Source organism: Ambystoma mexicanum, chromosome 8, assembly GCF_040938575.1.
Source record: "Ambystoma mexicanum isolate Mex_15411 chromosome 8, UKY_AmexF1_1, whole genome shotgun sequence".
Taxonomy (NCBI): Eukaryota; Metazoa; Chordata; class Amphibia; order Caudata; family Ambystomatidae; genus Ambystoma; species Ambystoma mexicanum.
In genome coordinates, this window is record NC_090929.1 from 995,772,027 (window position 1) to 995,793,404 (window position 21,378).

The following is a 21,378-nucleotide window of genomic DNA, read 5'->3' on the forward strand; positions in this document are numbered from 1 at the left end:
TTCATTCTTACAGGCTCTGTCTTTTGGAACTCTGTTCTCTGTGTTTTATCTTTACTATGGAGTATACTTTCCTCCATATCTCTTAAGGCATCTGTATTTTATTTGTGCAGCACACAGCTCCTTATGGGCAGTTTTGCTGGGAACCCTTTGGATTCTCCTTTGAGATTCTTTCTTTATCCTTACTAACTACTGTTCTTAAGGATAGAGGCATACTTTGTATCCCTCCTAAAAACCTTCTCTTCTGAGAGATTGGCACACACCACCTTATGTTGAGTCCCCAGGTAATACCTAGTGCCCCCTTCTCTCTGCTCCTGTGACTTTTTAGTCACACAGACAAACCCTCTAGTTATGGCTGGTGGCAGTGGATGTGTTCTACCAACTATTGAGCTATTTTGTACCGCAGAATGTATTCAAAGTGCCGGTTGTGCACAATAGGGTCACCTAAGTACTTTAGGGCTCCTTTCTTTTTTCACCATTTCTAGTGTGGTTGTTCTTTGTTAGCCCTTTTTCTACCATTCCGAGAGGGGGAGGTTGGTGGGAAATCTTGGGTGTCCCTGTCTAGGCTCCAATGTGTCTGGGCAGGCAGGAAGTAGGTGAGGTGTTTTTCACTCCCCTGCCCTTGGTCTGCCCGAGTTCGTGAATGGAACCGGCTCCCACTGGGAGTTTGGCTGTCAAGATTGGACAGCCACCCAGGCCTTTCTGTAAAGTGCTGAGAGATTGCAGAGGATTGTGTGCTAAAACTGAATAAAAGGTGAGGTTCCTGAGGTGAAAGGCAAGTCGGCAACTGGAAACTGAAGTAACCGAAGAAGAAGACGACCAGAGACTACTGCAGACCCTTTGCAATACCGTGAAGCGACCACTGCTCTCCTGACCCTGTTTTCTATGCGACGGCGGAGCCCAGAAGAGAACAACTCCTTCCCTTTGGCTGGGGGAACCAACCAGCCCTGAGACTACCCACAATCTAAGCCATCTCCTGAGGAGCTGTGACTTTCCAGAGCTGCAGAACGCGAATACCAGAAGACCTCCAACCTAAATCATAGTGCATCGTCTTTCCAAAGTCAAATCCGTCTAAGTCTTTGCTGAGCTCCAGGTGAACCTCCAGCGCACAGACTCATCCAAGTCCCCTCACCAGAGTGCAGGACTCCAGAAATCACAGAAGGTCGACCCAGCGAATTGTGTCCTTTGCTGGTGCTGCAGAAAAGGCACCAAAACCGCAGACTGACCAGAGAAGTTGAAGAAATCTGTGCCAGAGGCCCTCCGTCGAGACTGCTGCTGAGATAACCCGATCAGAGTTCTGCCTTTCGTCACCAGATCAAGGAACCCGGAGACCAGGTCCATCACTGCTGTCCAGAGGAGAATCCGGCCACAAACATTTCTTCTAACCTAAGGTGCTGTGGGATGAAAAGGTATTGCTTACCTTAAACCAAGAAGTCGCTCCAGAGTATTGGCGTGCACAAAGAGGTGTCCACTCTTACCTCTGACCCAAACTGCCAGCTTGTGGTCCTTTTGCAAGTCCTTCAACATGGTCTCCAACGTCTAGTTATTCTTCTAGTATCCTTACCTAGAGACTGAAAGTTTTCTCAGGAACTTTTGCTATTTTGCTGCTTCGTGAGACTTGGAGCAATCTCCAAACGGACTAGCATATAGTTAGGGATCAGACTTTAAAAGTGTTAACTTGCACTAAAACTGCATGTAGAACCTTACACTCTGCTACTGCTTGACTAACCAACTGTTTTCCTTCCCAAAAGACTATCTTCTGTAGTTTTGCTAACTAAACACAATTACAGCGTATCTTTGTGTGCGAGTGTGTGTTATTACCGGTAATACAGTAGAACTGTCATTAGTGTCAAACTCTAACAATTGTAACCGCAAGCAACTACCAACTAAGCAGTGGCCGTTGAAAAGTATCTAAAAGTATTTTTATGTATGTTGATTTCATTATCTAAGCATTTTGACACATTCCTTGTGTAAATATAATAAATATATATTTTAACATACATTTATTGGTCTAAGTGTTTCTTTGATCTGCTATACTAACTAGGTTTAGTGTACTTATCTACAGCTCACATCTTCTGCTCATAAGCCTGACTGCCCTGCCACTCTACCAAGGTTCCATGAGTAGTACAGACTGATACTAAGAGTTGGGGACCTTTATACCATTGGGATAGTTTTATGAAGTCTTACCTCAAGTGGACTTTAGGAAAACTCCCCTAACCGCGCTTGGACAAATGTTTAGAAATGATCTTGCAGCCGATTGGGGCAGCAAACCTGAAGTGTCTCTTGGCCCCAACACAGTCAATACAAAATTTGCGCGGGTCAATGGAGGAACTCAAACAGAACGTAGCCACGTCCAATACTCTGAGCAATGGCCTAACACTGAGATGAACCGCACTCACACCAAGGACAGTTCTTGTTCTTTGACACCTACGTTGCCTGTAGCATCAACAAAAGTTACATCTCAGGCACGTGAGATAATTAAACATCAAAGGACTCAGTGCTGGGAAGTGCCACCGAGAAAGAAAAAGGGAGAGAGTTGCTCTCTTTTGGCCGATTCAACAAACTACTGGGAGTAAATAGAAGTCTCACAACATTGTGGAGCCATTGGACATCAACCAAAATTTGAAAACATCCAAAGGTGTCCCCTAGTAAAGACAAGGAAATTGTGAATGAACAATTGTTGATGGATCCTCTGGCAGGTTGGAGGGAAAGTAACAGCTGCTGCTTTGAGGGCCTTAATCATGGTAATAAGAATTAATTCACGAGATCGCTGATTAAGGCTGCAGCAGAAAATGTGGGGATTCTGGACGTATCCTATTAGATCTTTTTAGTCACAAGAATTCATTCGGACTGTATGTACTGCAGTAATTGCAATGTGAGGTTTGGGATGGCAAACCAGTACCTGCGAGTAGCTATACTGAACTGCTCAGACGTAAAGATGCTCAAAGGCATAGAAGTGCAGCAGGACACGGGACACACCACATGCCATTTACATGACATCTGGTATGTACCGCTGTATGACAACATGACGAAAACGCCCAAACGGGGACCTGCGGAATCAAGGGCCATTAACGCATACGGCCCCCAGACCCAACTGAATATGGACTTTAATCAAGCAGTGCTAGAAGATGTACTGGCCAGATCCTTATGAACGTGTCGTCCACATACCACTGTCCAAGCTCTAACAAAGTTAACAATTTTTGACGTTCTGTGATCATTGGTTCATGAAACATTGCTGGACTTAAAACCAGGCTCAAAGACCCGAACTTGTGGATATTTTGTTACTCCAGGAAACATAGGATTGATATAGACAATTCTAAAGTTTTTCATGTGAAGCCACCACCGGCTTCAAGGGGAAGAAATCGCAGTGGATTGGCAACATACGCGTCAAGTGCCCTGAAGACCAAAAAGACTCAATTGTTTTTCAGCTCGTCAACATCGATTATAGACATAGAACTAGTCAATGGCACCCTCTATGGCGTGGTGCATATTTTTATAATTAATCTTGTAGCCATGACAGAGGTGGTCCTCAATCGGAGCTTGCACATTTGATGCATGCTGCAAGAGATCATGCAGACGTCTTGACGAAAGTCAAGTTTTTAGTAGGTGGCGACTTTAATTTAAAAAATGTGAGCGCATGAGGGCGGCACCGTGAGCGCATGAGGGCGGCACCGATGGTACAACTAAAGAGGATACAGCAGTGTCATCAACCGGCCAGTACTGATGGAACCAATCGCTGACAACAGGGGTAGGAAATTTGCGCTGTGACTCAGATCAGTAAAACAGGAGATTTCCTTCCGAAACCCCAGGCAAATACACCTTTGTAAATGCCAGACATCTCTCGATGATTGACTATTTTATAGTACCTGTAAAAAAATGGTTCTGGGTTAAAGATTTCGAAGTGGTCCCTAGGGTCAAAAGTGATCAGGACGCCCTCATCCTGGCAGTGGGGGTCAAGGGGTTCAATTTGGCAGAGTATAAAACGTCACACTGGGAAAATATACACCCATACCGATTGGCAGCCAAAGTCATATGCGACCATACACAACCTAGAGACATGCCTTATGTGATGGCACTTCCGATGAAGCCAAAAAGCTGGACTGGGGAAATAACTTCAGTAATTAGCCAGGCCTTTAGGAGAAAGCTTTCTAGAATACAAAACAAGCCAGGGAGACCACATGGTTTAACGCTAAATGTAAGTTGGCCAAACAACTGCTTCTCTCTGTATTGAGAGAGCAAAGCCAAGATCAGGAGGACATAGTCAAAGCCAGGGCATTTTACAAGAAGACCTTAAAAACCAGGAAATTGGAACTAGTGGAACAAGCGTGGCTGAAGCTAGAGAGGGCGGCGATCATAGGCGATCTAAATAACATATTGAGGGACAATCACAGCCGGATTAAGCGCTAATGACAAACCCTTGAACGATCATAAAGACCGGCTGGGTCAGGTCAAATGGATGAAAGATTTCTCGTCACTATAAAATGAATCAAGTGATGGAGACAAGTGCCTTACATTATGACCTGTCAGGCTAGTGGATCCAGCTTGGTGGCCTCAATGAGCGAAGTAGTCAAAGCTCTTGCAGGGATGGCCAACAGTAAATCTGTTGGACCAGATTTGACCACGACTGAGTTCTTTAAGCACGAAACGGCGGTGTGGGTGCCAACAGCCACCTTGATATTCAATATATTATTACATCAGAGGGCTCTACCGGCCTCTTAGAGGGAGGCAATTATAGTACCAATCTTTAAGCGGCGATAGATGCGATCCTGCATTTTACCGCCCAATCTGCCTAACTGACACAGCAGCAAAGTGGTTTGGTCGGGTGCTACATGGAAAGATCATGGATTGGGGTAACAGAAAATCAAATCCTTTCAGGAGTACCAGTGCGTCTTTCTGGGGGGCATGGGCATAGGCACAGCAGATCAAATATTGAATTTGGGCTATCAAGTCCCAGTGCCGAAATCCTGCAGGAGCAAACGATTGCCCACCAAATCCCACAAACCGGTACACCAAACAGTTGATTGTATCAACCTTTGAGTTGACCAGATCGGGGAAAAGGGAAAATTGGAGAAAATAACAAACGGTCAGGAGTCCTCTGTGTTCTTCTACTCTCTGATGCTCTGATGCCCTGGAACGAACGCTGGATATCCTGTAAATAATACAATATAGATTTTACATATCATCACAAACACCTGCTCTAGAAATGTACGCTTATTTCTAACACCCTCCGTTACCTGACTGCTTCTGCCAATTGCTTAGAAGCGATTCTGAATTGATTTAACTCTAAACAGTCTTTATTTTCTCTGCCCTCTTAACTTCTAAAGTCTTTCTTCACCAACGTTGCTCACACACAACTTCTTTTCCCACAATTAACGAATTCCTTGTTAATGAGTTTTCTGTGAAAGTTCTTCTGGTCAATTAGTGTTCTCTTCCAGAAAATCCAATGTACTTGTTTACTGCGACTGTAACGTTGTTTTGGGCACTCGCATCACCTCACCATGCTAACTGATTTGGAATACCTTTGTTTCCTGAAGTGTCTTGAATTCATATACTTAGCAAAATATTGTCACAATAAACCTGAAAAGACTTTGCTGCTGCACACTGTCAGTAAATTTGCATTTACTTCGTCTACTTAACAATCTGCCACTCGCTGTTGAGTTCTTACAGCCTGAATAGGCCGCTCGCTATCATATGCTCACATTCATGCCGAAAACGGCATTGAAAAACGCTTAAAGTCTTGCCGCGCACATGAAAGCCCAATTACCTCAGCTGTCTGCCTTAACAGATCGATCACGTGAAAACCAGTATACCTCAACAGATTTTCCTTATCTGTACTGCGCTACCCAACTGATGGGAGCCACTTGACGCGACTACAATGAGCTCCCTTAGACACGCAGCTCAAGCTGCTAGGTCCAATCCTCTAATGCGGCTGGACTTGCAAAACGAAAACTAGCTTTGCAATGACCTACCTAATGTGTGCAGGACATCCCAAAGATTTCTGTGATTGATAAGGTCAAATACGGTTGAGAGCTCCAGGAATCTTCGATATATCTTGCTTTTATAGCCACATAAATATTTATCTAGGACTAGGCCCATGTCAGGTCCCTGGAAACTGGAGGCTTTAGTGCTGCTAAATGTCAGGGTAGATTCTACAAGTTCTAGTTAAAATGCACACAAATCTAGTGGCAAGAGTGAGGATGGGAAACCAAGGAAACAACACAAGCTTTTCGGATTCTCCAAGGAGTAAGACAGGGGTGCGTTATAGCACTACTGCTTTTTAATCTCTACATAATCTCAAAAATCCCAGCATTGGCCACAAGACGGTGATGTTGATCAAAATGTATCAAGGCAGCTGCTGACAGAGGGGGGAGGCGGGCAAAGAGGTAGACTCACAGGGTCCTGAGGGGGAGGAGGGTCATACCTGCACTACCGGGGGACCAGAGGGGTTGTGGGGGGCATACAAACACTCACAGGGGACCAGTGGGGGGTGAGGGGCAAACACTCACGGGGGACCAGAAGGGTGGCACACATACACTCACGGGGGCACACAGACACGGGGGACCAGAGGAGGGTGAGGGGCACTCATACACTCACCGGGGACCAGAGGAGGGGTGGTGGGCACACATACTCTCACAGGGTCCAGAAAGGGGGCACACATACACTCACGGGGGACTAGAGGGGGGGTGAGGGGCACACATACACTCACAGGGGACCAGAGGGGGGGTGAGGGGCACACAAACTCACGGGGGACCAGAGGGGGGAGTGAGGGGCACACATACACTCACAGGGGACCAGAGGGTGGCAGCGGGAGGGGCACACTTACACTCACAGGGGACCAGAGGAGGGGTGGTGGGCACACACTCATGGGGCTCCAGAAAGGGGGGGCACACATACACTCACGGGGGACTAGGGGGGGGGGTGAGGGGCACACTCACGGGGGACCAGAGGAGGGGTGGGGGGCATACAAACACTCACGGTGGGAAGCACACATACACTCACAGGGGCCCGGGGGGGGGGGGGTGGAGGGCACACATACATTCATGGGGGACCAGAGGGAGGTGTGGGGGGCACACAGACACTCACGAGGGACCAGAGGTGGAGTGGGGGGCACATATAGACTCACGGGGGACCAGAGGGGGTGTGGGGGGAACACATACACTCATGGGGGACCAGAGGGGAGGGTGGGGGGTCACAAATACACTCACATGGGGTGTGGAGGGTACACTCACTCACAGGGACCAGAGGGGTGTGAGGGGCAAACACTCTCACAGGGGGACCAGAGGTGGGGGGGATGAGGGGCACACAGACAAGGGACCAGAGGGGGTGGGAAGCACACAGACGCTCACAGGGGCCCACAGGGGCGTGTGGGGGGGGCATACATACCCTCACAGGGGACCCGAGGGGGGGTGGTGGTACACTCACTCACGGGGACCAGAGGGGGGTGGGGGGCAAACACTCTCACGGGGCAACAGTGGGGGGGAAAGGAGGGGCACACAGACACAAGGGACCAGAGGGGGGGGGGGTGGGGGGCACACACTCACAGTGGCCTACAGGGGGGTGGGTGGGGCACATGCTCACGGGGGACCAGAGGGGGGGTGGGTGGGGGTACACTCACTCACGGGGACCAGAGGGGGCGAGGGGCAAACACTCACGGGGGACCAGAGGGGGGGGGGAATGAGGGACACACAGACACAAGGGACCAGAGGGGGGTGGGGGGCACACAGACACTCGCAGGGGCCCACAGAGTGGTGTGGGGGGGCACACATACACTCACGGGGGACCAGAGGGGGGGCACACATACACTCAAGGGGGACTAGAGTGGGGGCACACAGACACGGGGGGGCCAGAGGAGGTGGGGGCACACATACACTCACGGGGGACCTGAGGGGGGGGGGGGTGAGGGGAACACATACACGCACAGGGGACCAGAGGGGGGGTGAGGCGCACACATACACTCATGGGGGACCAGAGGGGGAGGGTCACACATACACTCATGGGGGACCAGAGGGGAGGGTGTGGGGCACAGATACACTCACGGGGGTCCATGCGGGGTGGGGGTACACTCACGGGGACCAGAGGAGGGTGAGGGGCAAACATACTCTCACGGGGGAACAGAGGTGGGGAGGGAATGAGCGGCACACAGACACAAGGGACCTGAAGGGGCTGGGGGGCACAAACACACACACACACACACACACACACACACACACACACATGGGGGATCAGAAGGGGGGGCACACATACACTCACAGGGACTGGAGGGGGGGGGGGGTGAGGGGCACACATACAGTCCAAGGAAACAGAGGGGAGTGGGGGGCAAACACTCATGGGGGACCAGCGGGGGCACACAGACACGGGGGACCAAAAAGGGGGGTGGGGGCACACAGACACTCACAGGGGACCACAGGGAGGTGAGGGGGGGCACACATACACTCACGGGGGACCAGAAGGGGGAGGGGCACACATACACGGGGGACCAGGGGGGGAGGGGCACACATACACTCATGGGGGACTAGAGGGGGGCACACAGACACGGGGGACTAGAGGGATGTGGGGGGCACACAGACACTCACAGGGGACTACATGGGGCGTGGGGGAGCACACATACACTCACAGGGGACCGGGGGGGCACACATTTGCTCACGGGGGACTAGAGGGGGGGTTGGAGGGCATACATACACTCACCAGGGAGTGTTGGGCACACATACACACACGGGGGACCAGAGGGGGGAGGGGCGCACACACTCACGGGGGAACAGAGGCGAGGGTGGGGGGCGCACACACTCACGGGGACTGGGGGGGTGAGGGGCACACAGACACTCACGGGGGACCAGAGAAGGTGTGGGGGGCACACATACACTCACGGGGGACCAGAGGGAAGGGTGGGGGGCACACATACACTCATGGGGGACCAGAGGGAAGGGTGTGGGGCAGACACACTCATGGGTGACATGAGGGGCTGTGGGGGGGGGCACACATACACTCACGGGGGACCAGAGGGGGGGCAGCTAGAAGTGTACCGGTGCGGACAGGGCCTTTGTTGTGGGCCTTAGAGGTCTGGTGCCAGCTCCTGCCTCCCGGTTGCCCTGATTGGCCTATCTAATGGGAGAGGGAGTCCGGGCCTGGCCACAGAGGAGGAAGCCAAAGTTAATTTAGACCGGCCATCTTGGAAAAGCCAATCTGCACGTGGAAGATGGTGCGCTTTTGTTGATGTATAAATGTCACTCCAGCAAACATTGTGCAGCCCACAACAAAGTCAGATGTTATTTCGAAATAATGCACAGAAACGTGCATCAGGCGCAATGACATCCAGAATGGCCAGGCTTAACATGGCAGAGTAGAGCGGTCCGATGAGGCATTGTAGTCAGGGAGAAGGCTGCTGGAGCAGCAGGGCAGGCATTTTGTGTGACCTCTGTTTGCTTGTTCCACCTATGGATTCTAGGTTCTCTAGCTTAAATTGGTGGTTAGAAGGAATTCTGTTGAAGCCACTCTGCCGCTGCAACTTGGTATATGGTAGGCCATATGGCAACTAGGACATCGGTGCGGTCTAACTGCTTTTTAAACCTAAATTAATTTTATCACCCTACATTGGTTTTAGGGAGTAGGCAGCAGGCAGGTGTACTTTAGGTTTGGCTCACCAGGGGCTCAATTCAATTTACAGCATTAAAAGACCAGTGTAAATGTTTGGTAGCCATTGCAATACTAATGTCTTTTCCCTGCTCTTTGCCATTTACTTCCTTCTTTGTTTAGGGAGACCAGTTCACAGTGCCTGTTGTGCAAACATTGGCTCACTTTTAGCCCAACCCTGAACCCTTCATAGTGGAATGAACTGGTTTAGACCAGTCCATAGCTTTAAATCGGCCATTACACATTTGTGTGAGTATGCCTTAATCTAGGACAGTTTTTGGAACCAACCTGATCAGCTGGCCACAACAACCTTTGTTAATGTGCCCTACTGTGGAATCTGTAGGAGTGTGTAGTAAGAGTGTGTGTCGTAGGACCTGTGTCATATGAGCACGTGTCGAAAGAGTGTGTGCTATTAGTGTAGATATACAAAATGTTAATCTCTCAAATGTACGTGCATACTTTGTATATAAAAATTTCCCTTCATTGTGAAACTCATTCACCTCTTTATAAAATGTGTATGAAAGATGGAAATTCCCTACATCTCCTGAAAGCAGACATCAAAATTAGCCCCGACTTTGATGCGAGTTTCAGATGTAAATTGTGAAATGTACGAACTGTGAAACTCATACGCCTCAGTACAGTTCGCATGAAAGATGCACATGAATTCAGTGCATGTGTCAAATTTAGATAAATCTTAAACTGTTAATGTTTAAAAATTGCCCAAGTCAGAAGGGACAGGGCCAGGGTAATACTAACATTAACGGCCATGAATCTCATAGCACAGAATTGGAAAGGACTCATGATATCGATGGAACACTGGATCCGGAAAATATGGGAATTAGTAGCATTGGAGTGGGCCACATACGCCGGGAACAACAACTTGCAACAATTTGCCACAGACTGGGGTGAGACACTCTCCTTCCTGAAAGGAGACTTTATAGCCCAATGGCGCCTGCAAAGACTTAAGCTACTGGACTACACTGATTCGAAGTCCGGGGAACCCACCAAGATGCCAACAGAACCGATTAACTGCCTCTGCAGGGGGGGGGGGGGATGTTAACACTGTTGTAAAGCCAATAGAGATAAAAAAAATAATAATAATAATGATTATTTTTATTATTGCCCGTCTTTTTTCATTTTATTTTCAGTGCACCAATTCCTGGTGAAATCTAGGTGCGTACAGCGTACATAAAAATGGGGGAAAAAAAACATTGATGACCAATAATAAGATATTTGGACTGAACACATTTCTTTTTGCCTATGGGAAAACCTCACGTTAAAAGCAGTTCATAATGCAATTAAAATATAATTGTATTATACTATGAAGCGGTCCATGAACAATTTGGCTATTTTGCATGCAGAGGCGGCTTACTCAAAATTTCGCTGTGGAATTTTGACATACAAGGGTTTTAAATGTTATTAAGAAAAGTTATTTTATGAAACTCCATACACAATTCATTCTATCCTTAACTTTGCCATGTGCTTGCACAATGGCATTATATACAACCTTACCCAGTAATCGTCTTTCTGTGGCTTGTATCTGCTTAGAATTATAAGCTTTGCATATGCCACCATTACGTGGTCGACTCGGACTATTACTTTTTTTAAATATGAAAACAGGGCATGGACAGGGGTGTTCCTGTCGACACTAGCCCGATCCTACGTGTACGGGGATCCATGATGCTCCATCCATCAACATTCTCATTTTGGTTTTTTGACATGACGCTTGAAAGACCCGAGAGAAGACAGCTGTATTTAGTAGTGTCTTGTTGCTTTCAAGTGGGGAGATGTACTCATCTTCTCCTTGAGGGTATTTGGCATGCTGCGTGTCTTCATCTTACAATTGTCCTGTATCTATATAAGAGTCATCTAGTGTGTCCGAGTATGTATCTGTCCTTTCCTTTTTACCGAGTGGTCCCTCAAGTGACGCTTCATGCGTTTCCTTTGTCCACTACGTTCATGGTCTTCCATGAAAGACACCATTTTAGTTGCATGTCTAAGTAATGGTCCCCCCCCTTTGTGTGTGTCTCCTTCTCGAACGTGAGGTTTGTGGGTGGATGTAAATGATGTTTTATTTGGGATCCCTTTGTCTATTTACAGGCGTCAGCATCTACGGCTTTCGACACTCGAGCCTGGCACGACTCCTTGCATTTATGGATGGACCCTGACCTTTCAACACTTTTGGAATGGCTGCATTGTGATGGTGTTTAGGTTTTGTTTAATGTGAGCGTGCAGCTTCTCAGTTACCAGGGGGTTTCTCCATTGTTCATAGTGACAAAAAATGCTGGTAGCACAGCCTTTCCTGATGGTGCCTCAGCATGTGGCTCTTTGGGGTAGCTATCTACCCAGTCGCAAAAACCTGTGATGTAGAGATCCTGCAGTGCAGAGCTTGTCTCGTTCTGCACAGATTCGGCTTTATTGAATATGCTGCCCAGTGCTTCGGACAATGTTCGCCCAAGGGTCTGGGCCAAACTTTCTGGCACGCCCGGTACCAATCCTTGGAGTCGTTCCCTTGGAAGACAGTTTTTGCACACTTGTGTCTTTCCAAGAGAACTTCGATCTGCACGCAGGACAGAAATCAAATGGTTTCCATTTCGGTTTCAGGAATTTAATGCAGACTTTGAATAGGGAAGTGAAGCAAAGAGGCATTCAGTACACCACTCTCCCTACTGTGGACCTGTGTAGCGGTAGTCGTAATGCCTTCGATAACCTTTGCTCTCTGGGTCAATTGGACGTGATTTGGCCGAGAGAAAGCAATCGGCCAAGGATCAGGATAGTGGGCCAAAAACACCCCTGTTGACACCCAGTTATCGAATTTGAAATAAAATATGTAATACTCCAAATCAACTACTAGATGGCAGCTTATGCAAAGCATGTGAATCCAAGCAGATTCACAAGGTACGCTGTGTTTTGGCACAGTGCTTCAGTGCTGGCTGTCTCAACGCAGTGCCTTGGGCGCAGGTCACTTTAAGGCGCGATGTTAGGGAGAATTCTCAGAAATGTGCCCATTCCTTAGAGACCCCCAGCAATTTTGCTGGACTTTAGGACTTTTTTTTCTAACCTGAAGAGAGTGAGACCTTTGTCCCACTCTCGCATGTATTTTTCTGTGATTTGGACCGTGTTTCTTTTGGAGTCTGACAAACTCCATAGGCATCATCTTTACATTGTGACACACAGCACCTTCAGTGCAGTGGCACAGGGAAGTCTTAGATTTCCCAAAGGTTTAAATAACTTCTCTTGGTGAAACTACTGTTTCCAAGAGCAGTGAAATGAAATTGACATTACTTACATTTAGTAACTTTCTAGACCCAGCACACACCATCTTACCATAGGGTGCTGGAGGGGTTACTTAGTATCCCATTTGTCTAGCTTCTCATGTAAAATTTTTGTTACCCTTTACACAATTAATGGCTGGTGGCAGTAGTTTACTTTTTCCTACCATTGTGTGTTTCTACCGTGGGTTACAATTGCAGCTGCAGTAAAGCACCCATGGATGCCCATTTTGTCAAAATGGCCCGGTCGTCTTTTTTCACCATTTCTTGTCGGAAAGGTCCTTCTTGAGATTTACTCTGCGCACCAAACCAGGTTTGGTCCCTTTGTTTGTTTTGTCTTTGGAGGGATTCATGAGTGAAGCCTTCTTCTGGCTCCAGTGTGTCTAGCAGGGCAAGAAGAGAGGAAGGTGCCCGAAACTCCCTGTGCTTTGTCTCCTTGGTTACCGGAATGCACCCAAGGGTGACTGGCTGGAGGCTGTCTTTGGAAAATAGCCACCCTGCTGTGTGATTGACAGCAAGGCTGCGAATGAATGAGAGAAACCTGCTTGGAAGGCAGAGTCGACCACTGGACGAAGGAATATGAAGAAGAACTTGGAAGAGATGCCTGCTGCAACTCCTGTACCGTTGGTTTGACCGGTGAAGCCCTGAAGCAGTGCTGAAGCTCTGAATTCACCTCGACTAGAGAAGACAAGCATAAGACTTCTCTTCCCCTTGGGTCAGTGGGACCAAATCGACCCCAAGACAAGCTCATCTGGAAATCCTCTCAGAGCTGGCTGTACTTCCATTGCTGCTGCAAGAACCGAAGTGCCAAGGAGAGGAACACCAGAATCGAGTGAGTGTCTTTAAGTCGGACCTGAGCTCCAGGAAGATCCAGGGGACTCCCTGGAAGCAGGACCGACCAAGCCTGAGCCACCTCAACAGAGTGCGGGTGTAACGCTCACCTGACTCCCACGAAGGCGCTGGCCTGGTTCGCGCTGCTGTGACCTCTTCTAAGGTGATGCGCAGGGTTCAGAAGACGGACTGGACCGGGCCCCCAAATCTGGCTTGTCTGGCTCGCAGAAGTATCCTTCTGTAGGCGAAAATAGGGGATTAGCTGTCTGCGGGGTAATGCAATCGGCCTCCCACTTAACCCTCTCACCCTCCTCGAAACCCTTCTGCGATTCCTCGTAGCGTCTCACTTTAGGGTCTGGAAGGACGAGCTCTGCATCCTGCTTCTGATGCAGGGGCGCGTTGGTATCCAGTTACTTCACTGGATTTTCGGATTGGTGAGAACCAAACTTGCTTGGCTTCCAGGTAAGTTTTTTGATAAGAGGTTCCCCTTGTGTCCATGCATTAATGTACTAATGCTAGTGTCTTTTTCCCCATAGGGGCCGGGGTACGGAATGCCGAGGAACAGGCACCGACCCGAGATGAGAGGTGAAATCCTTGTAGAAATCAGGTAAGTCTTTAATGAGCGTTTTTTTGGTAATGTCTTTTCATTCGCTCATTAACGCTGATGTCTCTTTTTCCCCTTAGGGGCCGGGGTCCGGAAATGCCAGGATGCGGCGCGGACCCGAAATGAAGAGGGAATGAATCAACAGGTAAGTCTTAACATGGAGATTTAGCTTTCCTTATTCCCTTCTCTCTCTCACCTTTTGTTCTGGTCTTTTTCTCCCTAGGCGCTGGGGCGCGACTGCGAATCCGGATGATCGCTGCTGAACATGGAGGCGCCCTGTAAAGGTGAGTGGAATGCGGCGCTGCAGCGATCGACGCGATGAGCTTTTAAATAAAAGTCTTCCTTTTCAGGATTGTCGGCGAGATGTCTCCGGGATGCGGATTTAGCAGGTAAGGACTTTTCCTTCTTCTGTTCTCTTCTTCTCTTCCTTTGCAGGTGATCCAGGATGCTGGCAGGCGTGGCAGAAGTCAGGATGCAGGAGCAGACACGGTGAGCGTCCAGCTGCTAGATGCAGAACAACGCGAAGTACGTGTGGCTGTTCGGGTGGGGTTTGAATAGCCTTGGAAGAAGTTCCAGGTATGTATCCTTCCTCCAATCAGGTATGTATCCTTCCCCGACCACGCCCTGATGGTAAATTAGTCCCACAGGTAAAGTAGTTCCTTTCAGACCTCAAGGAGGCCGGGATCCTGCAGCATGGTCTGCATCAGGTAAGTGCACCCAAGCACTCCCATAATGAGCCTGGCGCCTATGGCGCCAGGACACTGTCCAAAGGGCCCCTATATGGGGTTGCTGGGTCCTTCCTTGGGGACTGGATGTCCGTTTTCGGGGACGCAGGGCTTGAACCGGCTCCCCGGGAGCGGGCATCATGACAGCTGGACCTCAGATGCGAGTAAAGTCATAGTGGTATCCGAGAACAGCAGTGGTACTGTGCGAGAGCCGCGAGGAGCTGAAACCGCAAAGTGCAGCTGATCTGAAGTTTGCCCATTGCTGCCGCCGACCTTCAATTCATAGTGCAGGAGTCCCCAGACGTCCTCACTCTTGGCCCCACGACTGAGGCCCAGGAACAACAGGATCTGCAGACCTACACAGGAACAGAAGCCAGGTGGAACCAATTTCTTCTAACCAAAAGTACTGTAAATCTAAGGGGACTTACCTCTTGTCGTGTAGCCTTGATCGTTTTCAGTTGAGACTTGTCTTGGGTGCTCTTGCAGAGTTGCTTGCAGCTTTGCCCCTCAACTATCCCAGCTAGTGGCCCTACAGTGATTCTATTTTTTCTACAAAGACTTCTAAAACATTGTGCAAGACTTGTACTTACGTAGAAGAAGGGCTTCAGGTCCCCTAGACTTTTGCTCAATTAACATTGGCTGGCCTGGCTCTCTGAAAGACTCTTCTTTACTTCTGACTTTGTGCTTCACCTTTCCTCCACGAAAGGATTAATTTACTTTGAATTGGGGGGTTCAAAAGTACTTACCTGCTTCAGAATATTTGTTTAACCTTTGTTTTATTCCCAAACCCTTTTCTTTGACACCAAGCTCAGTATTGCTCTAAATGTACCAGTGATAACTTAATGTCCACAGTGTCCTCGTTATTTAAGTCACCCCAGGGTGTAGGAAGAATATGTGTATCATCCCAAAAGGATGCTTGCTGATTTAGAGAAACTAAGAGTGTGTATTTTGAAGTGTATTTTTGTGTTACATATATATTGCTCCCTTCTGGGGAAGGCTTATACAACTGACTGTTAAATAAATTAATAATTGTTTAACCAAGTTTATTTGAATACTTGTCACTGTCAATCTCTGTAAAAACTCTACTGCTCACATTGACCCCTCTTGAGAAAAGCCTGGCTGCCAAGCCACATTTACCAACCTGTGTAGTACAGACTTATACCGAAGGTTGGGTTACCTATTGCCAGGAGGTCTCCCAAAGGGTGCATACAATCTTGCCTAACACACGCACTGTTGGCCACTGGGAACCCTCTGTGGTTCTTTCCTATTCGACCAAGATATAAGGTTGGTCTCACCCCACTTTTCATCACCATTGGCCCACTGAAGGCATGGGGACCCTGGGCACCAAAGTCACTGTGGGATCATCTGGCAGTCAAGAAGGTTCCCGAGCAGGGGATATTTCACTATGGTATTATTTGTCACCCATGTATGTGAATGTATAGTATTGCCATTGGACCATTACAGGCAGCATAAATTGTTCAACCACATTTGACTTATTATGGCCATATGTATATTTTTGTTGTTGTAGAATGTCTTTTAAATCCCTGATGAAGACGTGGTGAAACAAAACCTTCACGTCGAAACCAGTTGGTCCTGTGAGTCCTGGAAATATTAAATGTTACAATATTGGATAACAACTTAGATGTATTCCAAGACAGAACAAAAGCGAAAAAGCAAAAACACAATTATGGATCATTGCTTTTATTAAGATTAAATGTTTTGGATATGCAATTTTACTTGGTGTATTGTGTACATTTAATTGTTGAATTGAATATGGATGAGTGCATTAGGATAGATTGGTTGTTGGATTGGTGGGAATGAGTTGTCATTTTTCCCTCCCTATGGTCTTTCCTCTTTTGTTTGGTCACAGTTGTGAATTCACGTGTATTGATTTGTTAATCTTTAGATTGACAATTGTGTTGGGTCTAATGATTTTGTATCAATTTAAATAAATATTTTTGATACCTTTATAAAATGATATCCTCTGGAATCTCCTTTCAGTAAACCGCACCTAAAAAGGGACCTGCACCCAAGCAGCCGTGCCAAAACAGCCGGCACCGGAATGTCCAGATTCATATATAGATATATGTAGAGAGAAAAAACATATGCGCTATAGAGAGAAGGACAGGTTGCGTCACTTGGCATAGTTCTAAACTGCAAAATTGTAGTACTGTTTGAAGCACCGACTGAAACAATGAGATTCCCCTTTCACTGTACCCCGGATGCTCGAGAGCAGTGTGGTACTGCAAACCGACAACAGCTATCAGCTCTGCACTTTGGCAGATGCATCACCTAGTGATGCTGCTGCGCAAAAATCACCATGATGTATCATTAATTATTTTAACAGACACACAGACCCGCGTGATTCAATTATCTATAAACCTGGTCGACGCACTAAGGTAACCAAGAACCATCCTAGGTACTGCAGCTCTTTCAACCATGTGGTGATATTTCAGTAATGTTAATTCTTGTACAACATATAATGTGCGTTTCATGTTCCCCCTGATGCCCCTACACATTCCTCACGTGCACATGATTTGTTGTCGCATGGGGGGAGGGGGCTACTATTATTTTCAACTGTCAATAAGCAGAATACCAATGTATTCCCAGGGGGAACGGGGGGCGGGGGGGAACGACATGTTTAATGCGATCCCCGTCGCAATAAAGTGTGTTTAAAGCAAAATACCAACATTTGAAATGAAAAAGCAAGCAGAACCCTTCAACTTACCTCAATGTTATCCACAATTCTAGTGGCAACTGATGCTGTCACAGAGTACCAATAAGATTCTCCCTTTTGATGCTGTTCATTCTATGGAAAAAAAAAAACAACAACAATATGAGGTTTAGAAAAAAGAAATTCTCAACCAACTGGATTCTGCTGGGGTGCTCTGGTGGAAATCCTTAACATATGTGGGAGAACAGAAGCAAAACCTTCTCCATTTTATCACAAGTGTGAGAGGTCTCTAAACTTTTCCAGAGTTACAGGACAAGCCAAAACACTTGAGCCACCAGTGGAAGTGGTGCCTTCTGCACCATTTTCCGACATATTACCAAGCAATAGGAGGAGGAGCAGCAGCAAAGGCTAGATGTAGGTTTTGCCTAGGTGGGGCTGAGGGGGCCTCAGAAGGGGGCAGACTATGGCCAGGTGCTTGGAATGGTATTTAACTCCGCCAGCACTGCAGATTGCAGTGCTATAAAATTCCATACCGACAACCCCACCTCTTGCTGGTTTACCCCCCCCCCCCCCCAACCCCTGACCGTGATAACTAGAATTACTGATTGCTGTGAGAAACCAGAGGGTATTCTCACTCCTAGAACCCTTGTATCCTCTGCGCAGGTGGGTAGGGAAAGGCCATCGCTATTGTATGCCGACCCTGGGGGCGGTGAAGCAAGGGAGGATCACCTGGATAGAGGGTCTTTGAGGCCAGGGAGTTTGGAGCCCTTGGGCGAGACATGGTATCCCCCTTTCCCTACTGACAATCAACCCAACCACTCCCCAACCTGCATAGGTTATTTTAAGTCAGCTTCCCGTGCTTTCCCACTTATAAACCCTGATAGTACTGAGACGAAGAAGCAGCAACTAAGAACAATGAAGGCTACACTCTTACCACTCTGGTACTGGGACGAGGAAGATGCCTGTTAAGAGCAGTGACGGTCAGGCATGTCTCTTTAATTGTAGTCAGGCAGGGCTGACTGGACATCCACACCTGCAGCCTGTCAAAGGGTTGCAGGTGTATAAAGGGAGACCAGCCCCTCAGCAAAGAGAGTGACAGGAACTGCAACAGGAAGGCAGGTGTAAGCAACAGGCAACTTTGTTTGGAAAGCATGTCGAAACGCTGAGGTCTGCAGAGAGGCGCTCAATGGAAGCGTGGCGCAGGAGCTGGGACTCTGTGGACTAATCCAAACATTGTGAAGGGAGCCGTGTGGAGAGGCTGTCCCTTTTCCTTGTGGTCAAGGTGCTTGTTCCCCTGTGGCAGGAGTTCACAACAGGAGTGCCAGAGAGGCAGGAGTTAGACCCTGACATCACACGCATGCTGCTGGGAAAAGCTGTAAACGTGACTGGTGGGAATACTTTTTATGGGAGTGGTTGCATGTTGGAGGAAACATGTTTTCGAAAGTCTCAGAGCTGGGCTCTACAATTAAAGCAAAACGAACAATTAATAAACTAAGGGTTGAATAGTGCGTTATGAATGCAACCCACCCTTATTGAAAACCGTACTGAAGGACCACATTACCAATAAGCAGAAGAACAAGTTACTCTCTTACCTGGTAAGGTTCTTTCAATGGGATGGCCCGACGACGTATTCCATATCTATGACAGTAATCGCCACAGCTGTGCTACTTCGGAAAATCTTCCGGCGTCTGCGTCGATGACATCGATACGCTGTCCTCGAGGGCCTCCGTCGAGCCGACGTCACCGGATGTTATAAGTAGGACGCACGACGCCCGTAGCCTCAGTTGTAGGTTTTTCCCCAGAATGTGCGGCACTAATCTACTGCCAGTATGACCACAGAAAGCCTTGCAGAAATGTAACCTGTAAACGCATAAGAAATTCTGTAGCGGGGTAGGCAGGGAGGGAGCAATATGGAATACATCATCGGACCATCCCATCAAAAGAACGTTACCAAGTAAGAGAGTAACTGTAAGAGAGTAATTTGTTCTTCAAGGGGATTGGGTCCTCCGATGTATTCCATATCTATGACAGACTCCCAAAGCAGTACAGACTCCCAAAGCAGTACCAACGTAAGAAGGTGGGAAAATAATTTAGAATATACAAATTTAGAATGCCCAATCAAATTGCAGAGTAAAGGACCGCCTTGCCAAAGGCCAGATCCTGCCCACGGATAGAATCTAGGGAGTAGTGACGTACAAAAGTATGGAACGAAGCCCAGGTGGCTGCATCACAGATGTTACGAATAGGGCAGGGCATTAGAGGCAGCCATACTCCTAGTAGAATGGGCCCGTAAGCCTACCGGAAAGGTCCTTACCCGCCAAGCGGTAACATTCAGAAATTGCCAAGATAATCCATCGAGACAAAGTCTGCTTAGTAACAGCCGGTCCAAAACGCCTTCCAGCATAACCAATAAAGAGCTGATCGTCCAATCTGACCCGGAGCATGCTTGAAAAGTAGAAGCTTAAAGCTCTCCTAGGATCCAGCCTATGGAGCCTCTCCTCTTCCTTACCAGGATGTGGAGAACGATAAAATGCCAGAAGAATAACCTTCTGGCTTAAATGAAATTACGACACCACCTTCGGAAGAAAGGAAGGACGAACTCTAAGGACAACCCTGTCCTTATGAAGCACAGTGAAGGGTGGCTTAACTGAAAGTGCCTGCGACTCACTCACTCTGCGAGCGAAAGTGACTGCAACTAAAAAAACAGTTTAAAGGGTTAACAGTCTCAAAGGACAAGAATGTAAAGGCTCAAATGGAGCACCCATTAGAAACTTGAGAACAAGGTTCAAATCCCAACCGGGCACCTGGAAAGGTGACGGAGGGAACACATTAGTGAGCCCTTTCAGAAACTGAGAAATTAAAAGGAATTTTAAAATAAGAACACTCCTCAGACGAGCGCATAAATATGGACAGCGCTGCCAGGTAACCTTTAATGGTACCCACTTGCAAGCCCCTGTGGGCTAAAGAAAGCAAAAAAGACAGAACCACAGGAATGTCGCATGAAAAAGGATCCACATTCTGAACCCTGCACCAGTCACAGAACTTTCTCCAACGGTAACGGTACAGGGAGTTTGTTGCCGGCCGTCTGGCCGAAAGCAACACCTCCATCACGTCTTCAGGCAGGTCCCAATCCTTATACCTCAACCTTTTAGAAGCCAAGCGTGAAGGTTGAGGGATCTGACCTCTGGATGGAGAACCTGACCCCCTTCCCGTGAGAGCAGATCGTCTCGGTAGGTAAGACGACTTGGAGGGCAGATGGACAAGTCGAGAAGGTCCGGGTACCACGTCCTCCGGGCCCATGTCGGAGCAATGAGGATCATCCAGGAACCGAATCTCCGCAGCACTTATGGAATGACAGGGACTGGAGGAAATGCGTAAAGCAGTAGGAAGGACCACTCCTAAGGATCCTCTTGGAGGAAATTCCCACGAGCAGAACCTCTTGCACTTCCGGATGACACTGGAGGCGAAGAGATCCACTTGAGGGGTCCGCCAAAGGGCGAAGATCTCCAGGAGAATCTCCTGAGCCAACTCCCACTCGTGAGAGATCGCGCTCTGCCTGCTCAGAGCGTCCACCGTCTTGTTTTCATCTCCGGCCAGATGAACTGCCGAGATCGACATTTCCTGCTGGATGGCCCAGAACCAGAGCTG

The 21,378-nt window shown here is 48.1% G+C and overlaps 1 protein-coding gene across 1 annotated transcript in view; it reads right to left on the minus strand.

Moving 5' to 3' along the window:
- Positions 1-21,378, minus strand: part of VPS13D (vacuolar protein sorting 13 homolog D) — a 3,263,180-nt gene that overhangs the window by 3,145,487 nt on the left and 96,315 nt on the right. Inside the window, exon 5 of the mRNA XM_069610908.1 lies at positions 17,785-17,865. Coding sequence (XP_069467009.1) covers positions 17,785-17,865 — 81 coding nt within the window. The remainder of the gene's footprint in view (positions 1-17,784; positions 17,866-21,378) is intronic.